At 39.7% G+C, this 11,643-nt stretch overlaps 1 protein-coding gene across 2 annotated transcripts in view; it reads left to right on the plus strand.

The window, feature by feature from the left end:
• Positions 1-11,274, plus strand: part of TAF4B (TATA-box binding protein associated factor 4b) — a gene marked incomplete at its 5' end in the record, with an annotated part of 96,997 nt that extends 85,723 nt beyond the window's left edge. For both annotated transcript variants that reach the window (XM_080920313.1, XM_080920314.1), the window contains one exon: positions 11,070-11,274. In XM_080920313.1, coding sequence (XP_080776439.1) covers positions 11,070-11,237 — 168 coding nt within the window. In that variant the 3' untranslated portion in view covers positions 11,238-11,274. The remainder of the gene's footprint in view (positions 1-11,069) is intronic.
• Between the last annotated feature and the right edge of the window lie 369 nt (positions 11,275-11,643).

Raw genomic sequence — 11,643 nt, forward strand, 5'->3', positions numbered from 1 at the left:
AGAATATGATGCATTGGGTTGGTACTTCCAAGGCCTACTTGAGCTGCAGAGTAAGTTCAGAGCTAACCCTGATAACTTATTGAACGGTGTGCCAGAATTCTAAAAAAAAAAAAAAAAAAGAAAAGAAAAGAAAAATGGGCTGGAAATACTACTGCAATAAATGCTTGCATGTTCTAGGTTTAATCTGCATGGGCACCTGCATATCTCTGCACACGCGCACATAGGAAATGTCAAGACCGCCTAGTGTTCAGGCTATAGTACAGTAACAAAGCTATGCTTGCTGCTCTCATCTAAGGAAAGGGAGAGGGGGAGAAAGAGAGCACAAGAACAAAAGGTGGAGCAGAAAGATATTAGACATGTGCTCAGAAGGGAGCAAGAACTTCCTTGAACTGGGCTAGCAGTCATTTGTGTGACATTTTGACTTTGGTGTGTGTGAGTTTTAACTTTGAGTGAGGCAGTCTATAGGAGTAAGGGACTGACTTGTTGTCAAGACTGCATAGTGTTCAGACTGTATCCTAGCTGCTGCTTAATACTTCTCTTCTCCAGGTCTACAGAGAGTTCAGTGTGGAGAAAATTCACTATTGGATTTCTCTTTATGTTGCTTGGTAAAAATGTTTCTTGAACAGTTTGTGGCGATTAATCTTAATAGGATTTAGAATCAGTGAAACAAATCTCTGGGCTAACTGTGAGGGGTTATCTACATTGTTACTTGAAGGGGGGGACTCAGCTAAATTAGGCAATAGCTTAGTTCAAAGGGAAAAAAGCTAGCTGAGCACTTACGTTCATTGTTCTCTGCTTCCTGAGTATGAGTGAAGTTTGACGGGCACCACCTGTTCTTGTCTCTGTACTTTCTCTGCCTAAGAGATCTGTCTTATCTGAGTTGTTCAGGTTGTTAACATGAAGTTATTCATCGTGTCTTATTATCTGTTTAATGTCTTAATAAAGTACATTCTTTTTTATTCTCAATGTTGATAAACAGTGGGTTTTATCCTTTTTCTCCCCTCCCCTCACTTCTATGTTAGTCTAGAAAGGCCTCATTGGTTTTATTAGTCAAATACTAATTTACAACTTACTGAACATTTTCTTGAGACATGATTTCCTGTAAGAATCATCAAGGAACTTCTGATCTTCCTGCTCTCCCTCCTAAGAGTTGTAGAAATTGAAGCATTCACCACATTTATTGGATACTAGGGATTGAACAAAAACTTTTACACAAGCTAGGCCTTCAGTCAGCCAAGCGAACATTGAGTGTGTACTATGAATTTTTATTATCTTTTTGTCTTGGCTTCACCCATAAAAACTTTAATATGTTGTATATAATATGCTTGCATTAACTCTTAATTTTCTTCTTGATAGCTTTCTCATACCAGCTGTTTGGAAATGTGTTTTCTTGCTACATTTTTTTTCATGTGGCAGAGAACATAGTCTATGATTTCAGTCCTTTTAAATCTGTTGATGCTTATGTTTAAATGTCTGGTCAATTTAGATGTATATTTATTCTGCCACTATTAGTATGGTGTCTCTGTCTTTTTACTAGATCTTCATTTCTAGAGATATTCTTTGTAAGTGTGCTTTCTTTAATATTTTATAGTTGTGATAGCTTTCTTAGGCCTACAATTTACATAGGTTTTCTTTTTCCACATACATACTTTTAACTTAATTGTGTTTTTATTCATAGTGGGTCTCTAAGAAATTGGGTTTTCTCATTTATTCTGTATGTTATCATTTGAATTAGTTGAGTATATTTTAACAACTTTACTCTGTATCCTTTTCTTTTTTAACTTTTTAGATATGCTTTTTTTAAAGTGGCATCTGTATCTTTTAAGCATAAAACATGCTTTTTTGACTGTTGCTGAGGTTGAGTTAGTGTCATTCATTTTTCGTAGGAGCCCTCCCTCCGAGCTCCATGTGCCCTCTGTTCTTTGTGTTACTGCTGCTAGCTCCGAACTCCCCCCTGTCATAGACTGCCATCACTTAGCTTGTAATGTGTTCAGAACTGATGACTGGAAAATCGGCACTGCTCGGGCTCTGCTTTCCTGTTAGTCCAAATATTTTTATAGGAGTATTTTCCATCCTGTGCGCAGCTCACGAACTCTATAATTGCTAAGCTTCTAAATAAAGCTACTGTTAGTACATTCAGAACTATCAGTAAATCTGTGCCTTTAGTTGTTCGCCCAGAAGCTTTCCCTGTTCTTCTAGTGTGAAACTGGACCTGTTTGTTGATGCTTCACGGTCAGTCCTGCAAAGAAGTTTTAACAAAACTGAGATCCACACAGCTTACATTAAATTTTCTAATGGCTTTTAGAAAAGTCCTAAGATGTACTTTTGTTCTTGGCCACTGGAGGCAGTCTAGTTATGGCTTTTCAGAGTTGGCTGCTATTTGGCCATTTGAAGTTCTTGCGTGTTACCTTAGTGGGCTGGCTGAAGTGCCTTCTCACTATTTTGAGAATATAAATAGAAAAACTTTTAAAAGACCATTGTTTTGGATAAATTCCATCTGATGGTAGCTTGGTGAGAGTAAGTAGACAAAATAGTTCTTAGAGGACAGGATAATACTTCACAAATATACTCCCCCAAGAACTTTACATTTTTCTTCCATATTTGTTTGACTTAAAGCTGAGAATAGCAGCACAATTTTGACCAACGATTGTGGTGATCCGATTTCAATGCTCATTCATACCAGCTGTGTCATTGTGTGACACTGGACCCTGCACACATTGATCAGATCCTTCTCCAGGGACTGTAAAAATCTTCATAGGCCACAGTCATCCTCTTCAGTTCAGTGAGTGTCTGGTTTGAGACAAGAGAACAGCAGGCTTGTAGTTTGAGAAGAGTCCTAGGAAAGTACACAGATTGCAACTAGTCTAGAACTAGACAAGTTAGTGCTTGTAGGCTGGGGAAATGTACCACCTACTTCAGTCCTTCAGAATTCAGTGCTGGAACTTGAAAATGGACTGGAGGGTGCCATGCAGAGAAGAGAGCATACTGTATGTTTCCTGGAAGAGAGCATACTGTATCTGTTTCCTGGAAGAGAGCATACTGTATCTGTTTCCTGGAAGAGAGAATACTGTATCTGTTTCCTGGAAGAGAGAATACTGTATCTGTTTCCTGGAAGAGAGCATACTGTATCTGTTTCCTGGAAGAGAGCATACTGTATCTGTTTCCTGGAAGAGAGCATACTGTATCTGTTTCCTGGCTTCTTCAAGGGAAGACATTACTTTTTCCATGATCAGTACTTTGTGTCAGGAATAAACAAATGAGAGAGACAAGACTGGCTTTATTGTGGATATAAATGTCTGTTTGTATCCTTGTGTGTTTATATTTGGTCCTATATATTTTTAGTCATTGGAGCATTTTAAACAGGAAAATTGTATTGCCAGATTTTTTTTTTGAACAGTAATTCACACTCCAGTGTCAGCAATAGTAATAAGCAATAGTAATAAGAGGGTAGACTGTTTAAAAATTAGTATTTTTCAAATAAGATAATAAAAGTGAAAAGGTTGAAGGAAGTATGACTTACACGGTGTTAAGGAGAGGTAGAATTGGTAAGCGTGGTAGGTTTCATCCAGATTGATGTATTGGGTATTTTATTTATATATGTTTACATTTCTTGAAATAAAAGAGGAAGAAGGGGAAAAATAATGGTTCAAGGTATGTTGAATGTGGGATATGTATTGAATGTACTACATTAATTTGGAAGTTTTGCTAAAAATTTGCTAAATAGTGGGGCCTGAAGTAAAGATTAGGGTTAATACATATGACAACCAGTTCATTTCTTTACTAGCTGACATAATTTCAGAACCGTAACTATACTTCAAAGCCTGTGGTTCAGTGTCACTTAAGACTGCTTACTTCCTTTGAAACACATCGGATGATGAAATTATTGGGCAGAGACAGACATGTCTGACTGCCTATGCCTTGCTACAGCTCTAAAGGATAAAATGAATGCGATTAAAGTCAGACTTAGCTTTAGAAGTTTTACTTCTTGACCAGCAGAGGGCAGTCAGCCTCAAAGTTCTGTATATTCTGCTGTGTTCCCCTCAAGGCTTAAAAGTTGGTCTGGTGTTTTGTTTTTGTTTGATTTTTAGCCAGGGTCTGTGTAGCCTGGGCTGGCCTCCTGCTCCCTGTGTTGATATGATTGACATTGAGCTTTTGATCTCCCTGCCTCCATCCACTATTTTAGTGCTGAATTTACAGGTATGAGCCATTAGTGGTGGCACTAGTCAAACCCAAGGCTACCTCAGTGTTAGATGAGCACTCTACCAACTGACTCATATCTGACCTGAAGGCTTAGGCTTTTGGACAAAAGGTTCTGTATGTTGTTGTACTGAGTCAGGCAACAACTTATTTATTGGGGGGGGGTGGAGTAGGTGTGAAATTGTGTTCACCTGTGTGCATGTTCATTATCCAGAAAAAGATGGATGTCCTGTTCTATCACTCTCCACCTAACTCACTTAAGAAATGGTCTCTTACTAAACCAGAGCTTCCAACCGTTTAGGAAATCCTACTCCATTTCCGTGCTTCCCTTCAGTGCTGGGGGAGAGAGAGCGTGCGCCAGCTCAGCTCTTTTATGAGGATTCTGCATTAAGATCATCTTGTACAGCAAGCACTCTTACTACCCAGTCAGCTCTAGTACACTCCCATTTATCCTTGCTCCCAGGTTCTAGAGGACGTGTTTATTGTGGAAAGGAAGTAATGGTACCCACACTCTCAGATTCTCTGCCCAGATTCTACTACAGCCCAGTGCTAAGCCATTCTAACAGCTCTTTGGGTGGAATACAAATCTTTATAAACTTGAAGGAAGAAACACGTAACCTTCCTCTCAAATAGATCTGGTGATGGGGTGGTATTGCTGTTGGTCCTCTTGTTCACAGTGTAAGAAACTGAGGCAGAGACGTTAAGTAGTTTGTTTTATATTGTTTATGAAGCTGACAACTAGTGCTATTTCTGTACAGTATCATCCGAGCATAGGTGCCTGTGACAGTGCTTGAACTAGATCAGAGTGTGACTTGGTCATGGAGACAGGTTACTACTGACAGCTCTCAGCTTGTTCCCAGCAGCCCGTGATCCCCACTCCATGCTGCTGTGGGTCCTTGTGTGCTTGTCCTCTGACTCTCAGGGGTTTCTCTTCCCTCCGCAAGGGTGGTGACATTTGGATAAAGGCCCACACGAAATGAGAGGAGTGTGGCAGGGCTCTGAAAGCCACTCTGGCTACCCAGCTCTTGTTTTAGCTTCTAACTTGGTGTAGAAGTGATTGTTATAACTAAAGGAAAAGTTAAAAGGCTTTTAAAGATTTTATTTTACGCCACCTGCTCTATTATGTAGATGGGAATAAAAATTTGCATGACCAATTGTTTTTAGTCATTGCTGATTGCAGCCCCTTCCCAGTCCCACTGCTCGTACAGCCCCACCCCTCAGTGCATCACCCCATCCTGGCACACCAAGTCACTGCATTGTTAAATATCTAAGGCTGGAAACCACTGGTACTCACTTTCTCCTCATAAGAATAAAAGAGTTTCTGCTGTTTCATCATAGAAATAAGAAGCTTTGTTCAAGAATGCAATCTTAACAAATCAGTGAAGCTAGTTTAATTGGTCTGTTGTTGTAGAAGATACTTACTGATGCTAGGTTTGGTTAGGCATTTGGTCAATTGGTTGTTTCTCCATTTTAAAAACCCATAAAGGAATATTCTCATCAGACGTGGATTGGGAAACCCTCTGTTTCAGAAACAATGCAGTCTTTACATAAGATCCTATTTTTTTCTTCTGTATTTTCTCTGAACTGCAATTAATTCTTCAGTCTTGGCACTGTTGAACCGAGGGAACTTCGGGGAAGGACCTGGTGGCATGGAGGAATAGAAAAACTGAGAGGCAGGTTTACTGTTGATGAATACAAGTAGTCATTCAATAACCAAGAATTATCTGATTATTATGGCTTTGCCATTGTGAAACTAACCAGTCAGAATTGTTAACTATCCCACTTACAAAAACGATAAGCTTTTATTTTGCATTCAGTTTCAAGAATTTGGCTTTTTAAATCAGTCATGATTTGGAGGAAGCGAATGAAGTTGTGAAATATGAAAGACATTTGTGGTGGGTTGTAGAGTGTCCCTCGGGCTTGTTTCATTTATAACATTGCCCCAGGCCTCCACTGCATCCTGTTGCAGTGACCTCCTCCTCAACCCTGGCCTGGCAGCCATAATGCAGTTCTTCTTGAGGCTTGTCAGATGACAGACATGAACCATGACCCCTTTGTTCTTTAACCCAGATAATTGGGTCTTTATTTTCTTTACATTTAACAATCTTACCATTTTTTTCTTCCCCCTCTTGTACTTTCCTTTCAATTTCCTACAGAGATGAGATGGGATTTTTGCTAGCAGTTTAATTTTTAATCAAAACACCACATTGATACGTAATGAACAAAACCAAAGCATAAGTGGAATCAGTTTTTAGGCAGGGAATGTTCCCACCTAGACAGTTTCAAGCTAAGAAGGAACCTTCCTGGAAGGAAGTGACAGTGTCCTTCCAGCTCCTCGGATTCCCAAAAGAATCATTGCCTGACTCTTCTGCAGGCTTGCCTGTCTGGAAACATGCAAAAAGTGGAACCTCACAGTAGTTGTTCCTTTGTGTCCCGGGTCCTCTCAGTTGTTAAAACTTACTTCACTTATAATAGTCATTGTGTTTCCAGTCAAGATTATTTGTGAATACTAATACAAAATATAAACTTACGTGACTTTTGGTAAAAACAACATTTCTAGGTATTTTCATAAAAACAAAATTGCTGAGACATATTTATGTTGCAGGCAGATGTATGAACACTGTTAAATATATGTATAGATTTAGAATTAGCAATAATATATCATTTATAACTGAAAAAAAAACCTTTTTGAGCTGGAAATGCAGCTAATCTGTAAAGTCTCTGTGCAGCTTGCTGAAAGCACTATGTTTGACCCCCACCACCATATAAACTAGGCACGGTGGCACACACCTGTGATCCTAACATTTGGGAAGTACAGACAGGAGAGCCAGAAGTTCAGAGTTTATCCTTGGCTCCAAGGTGATTTGGGCACCAACCTGAATTATATGAGATCCATCTGTCTATTTATCTATCTGTCTGTCTATCCATTCATCTTCCCTTCCTCCCACATCTTTCTTCCATCCGTCCTTCCTACCTCCCTTCTTCCTTTTTCCTTCTTTACTTTAGAATGCACTGAAGATTAAATACCTCTAACTCTTGTAAACAAGATCGCCCGTCACTGTCAGTACATATTACTGACGTCCTATTGTGTATGTTGTTTCCAAAGCTGAGCTGTTGAGATCATCCTGCGGAAATCATGTAAAATGTTTTAGTGATAATAATTGACAGTAGTAAAGTGTCGTCTGTTGGATGCCTGAGTAGCAAAAGTTGCAGAAAAGAAGGAAGACAGCAGATCACTCACTGTGGACTGCCATGCTTGCTCAGTTGTAGTTCGCCACTTGGACATGCACAGATCACACTCTGCGCCCTTCTTCCTCTTGGCTTCCTAATGTTTGTTCCATAGGGTCCTATGAGCAAGTTTAACCTAATGAGAGAATTGGCATGGTTAGGATGCTATATCCCTCAGAAACTGAATGTTATAAGACAATGTGTTTCTAAGTACAGCCTCCCTGAAGTTATGCTATGAATATCATGGATTCCGTTGAATGTTTCTGACCTTGGAGTTTTGTAGTCTGTATACACCATGCCCCCCCCCCACTGCCAAAACAAGCCAAAATTGTGAAGGGAATAATTAAAATTCAGTGTTGTTAAAGCAGAATGGAAAAATTTGGTTCCCATGTTACCTAAGTACTTCTATAAGTCTCAACCAATCCTATCAAAATGTTTTTTTTTTTACTTTTTACACAATTAATTTATTATTATGTGTACATTCATGGTACGCGAGCGTAGGTGTACATGTTCTACTTTCATATGGAAGCCACAAGAAGACTTTGAAGAGTCTTTCACCTTTTCATGGCCTCCAGGGATCAGGCTTGTGTCAAGTATGCCTCTACCCATTGAGCCATCTCTCCAGTCCTGAAAATATGTTTCAAAACAAAATATAGTTTTTTTAAAATGAAGTAAAAGGCAAAAGGTTTATATGATCTGGAGAGTCTCAATGAGTACTAATTGTCTAGATTAGACTGGTCTGCCTGTGGAGGATTATTTTCATGATGTTACTGAAGACTGGTTGACATCATTCCCTAAGAAAGGGATCCTGATCAGTGCCATCTGAGTGAAATCATGTACATGTCTGTGACTCTCTTCTTCTGTCTGTTGATAGAATATAGCCACTTCTCTGAAGGCCCTGCTCTGTGACTTGCCTGCCATAAGTCACAGATAATCTATAATCTGGAATTTAAGCTAAAGGACACCCCATACCCCCACACACAAAACAAGGGTTTCCCTTTTACACATAATTCTTTAGGCAAACAAGATGTTTCAGTGGATGAATGTGCTTACTGTACAAGTTTGGCAACCCTGGTTTGATCTCTGGTATCTATGGTAGAAGGGGAGAGCCTAGTCCTGAAAGCTGCCCTCTGACATCTGCCCACCAGCTCTCATAGACACCACACACATAGGATAACTATTTAAAATTTTAAGACAGGGTTTTTCTGTGTAGTTCTGGCTGCCCTAGAACTCACCATGTAGACCAGGCTGGCCTCCATCTCAGATCTGCCTGCTTCTACCCACTGAGTGTTAGGATTAAAGAGTGCACCACCCTATTTGACTTTATTTTTAAGTTTGAGATTATTTCTTCTTTTCAAATCCTCCCATATATTCTTCTCTGCTCTTTTAAAACTAATGGCTTTTTTTTTTTTTTTACTAAATGTTGTGAATATATCTGTATTTGTATGTATATATGTATATGGTACGCGCGCGCGCACACACACACACACACACACACACACACACACTATGTGTTTTAAATATAGCCTGTTGAATCCATGTATTACTTGTGCATGTTTTCAGGAATCACCGTTTGGCACTGGAGAACTGATTGGTGTGCTTTTTCCTCAGTTTGTCCGTAGTTCTTTGTGTTGGATTAAGGCCTTTGACCTGCTTATTGGCGTCATCATTGCTCACGTTTGGGTTTTCAAATTGTATAGCTTCTGATATTACCAGAAGGTACAGTCTCACTCCAGTAAAGCATACTCCCAGTTCCTTAGGCACTTATAACTTTCCAATCCCTCTTTGAAATGATCTCTGAGCCTTGAGTGGAGGTGCAATCAGATTGGAAATGTACCTCTTGGGACAGGGCTCCATCACTGCATTGGTATTGGTTGTAGTTTTCTTGAGTGGTCGATTAGTGTTGCGAAGAGATTTCCTTGGTGAGGGCTAAAGACTACCATTATCTGTTGGCATAAGAACACAGTGTTTAGGGATTACTGTTAGAGATTATGTTAGTAGCTAGTTTAGTTAATTGTAAATTCTCTTTTAATAGCCATAATTTCTGTAGTACTGAATAATTAGCTAAGTTTCTAGCACCAGACACAGTATCCATCTTGTTTCCAAATTGGCCACCAATGCACCTGTAGAGTTATGATACCATGCTGGTTGCTGATGTGGTTCATAGATGGCAAAACTCAGTAAGACTGTTGGTCACCTTCTTTGTTGTTGTTGTGACATTAAATAGTTCAGTGGATAAAGTGGATAGAAGCCTGACAACCTGAGTTTGACCCCTAAGACCTACATAAATACAGGAGAGAACTGGTTCCACTGAGTTGTTCTCTGGCCTCCACATACACACCATAATATGCATGTGGCCTTCACCCAACCCCACATTATGTAGCCAAAATTAATAATAATCATCATCATCATCATCATCATCATCATTATTAAAGTAAAAACTTAAAAAAAAATTTGGCAAAATAGTGCATAGATGTCAATGTTTAAGAAACTATCTTATTGCAGGAATAATGGCTTTCAGTTCATTCTTAGATGAATTTGAAACTCACATTGGCTATTCTGTTTATGATCAGTAAATTCAGTTAAGAAAATATTAGGCTGGATGTGGTAGTACATGCCTTTAAATGGCAGCACTTCAACACTTGGGAGGAAGAGGAAAGTAGATATCTGAGTTTGAGGTAGTCTGACCTACACAGTGAGTTCCAGGCCAATCAGAGCAAAATTGTCAGACTCTGTTTCAGAAACAAAATACTATGGATAATCCATGTTGTTCTTCATACTTTGCCAAGTTCCTGAGGGGCCATAAACAATAATCATTTTCCTTAGAAAGCTTTTGGTCTGGTGGTTTTGTGGTGATATGGAACCATCTATGAATCACTGTTATTCAGCATGAGCTTCTTAATAAATCTCGTTAGATGACTAGATTGTACCTGAGTGGCCTTCTGGAGATCTCTGCCTATTGCATATAGCTAAAGTCCTTTGTAAAAGAGAATGGCAAGTGTGATTGGAGGGAACCAGGACGGTGCTGACCTGGCACCCAATAATACCACATAGCACAGTGGCTAAAGACACTGATTTCAGATCAAATTACAAATGGCGTCCTATTCCACCTTGCTGTGAGACTTATGACACATGACTTCTCCAGGCCAGAATCGTTTTCCTATCTGGTCTAAGCAGTGGGAGACAGCCCTCAGACCTTGTTGCAATGTTGTATGAAAGAAAGACAAATTTTCAAGTGGAGCTCTGGCCTCTGGGGAGCCATTAAAGATTTTTTGGCACTGTAACTTGATGAGATCAGAATCATAATGGGCTTTTGCTATGTTTATTTTTACAATTGATGCACAAAAGACTGCTTTGTGGCAGTGGCTTTTTACTTGTATATAACCCTTCAGCACCATGATCAAAATCATAAATTCATCCCTTTGAAGTGTTTTGTAAAATCTTTCACGTGGGAAGACTCACCTGGAAGGGCAGGAGAGTGGAGCAAAGGGACACCTGAAAGAGAAGAGAAGAGACCTCTCTTCCAGGCTCTGCCAGGCCAGGACAGAGGAGCCAGTGAACAGTGCACATGTGCCACAGCAGCAGGCTTTGCCTTATGAAAGTCCTTTTTTTAAACTACTTCTCTTTTTTATTTCCCTGTTTAGAGCTTCAAAGATAACCCTTCTACTTCTGGGACTTCCAGCCTAACAGCCACCAAACCATTGCTTCGTCCAAGAATCACAAGAATCTGCCTCAGGGACTTGATATTCTGTATGGAACAGGAAAGAGAAATGAAGTATTCCCGAGCCCTATACCTTGCCCTTCTTAAGTGATCACTTCATCCAGACACACTGTTTACCGCCAAAGAAGATACGGAGAGCACTGTTGCACTGTTCTGACATCTGCTCTGGAAAATAGTCACCATTATGGAAGACCACTGTTTACACTGACAAGCTTTTACTACTTCTTGTCTGTATGTCCTGTGGATTCTTGCAGATGAGGATTCAGATGCTTTCTGAAAGTCAGTACTATGTATACTTTATATAGAAACACCACTGACTGACCTGCATTTAATTACAGTAGCTAGGGTCTCCCTTTTACCACCCTCGGTTGTTGTTTCCGCGTGGTAGCAGTGAGGTGCCTTCTCTGATACAGGCTGTGTCTAGATGAAGGATAACGGAGGAGTCAGAATGTACCCTGTACTGAATCTGTCTCCTAGTGTTAGATTTTATGATTTGC

Source organism: Micromys minutus (genome assembly GCF_963924665.1).
Source record: "Micromys minutus genome assembly, chromosome: 8".
Lineage (NCBI taxonomy): Eukaryota > Metazoa > Chordata > Mammalia > Rodentia > Muridae > Micromys > Micromys minutus.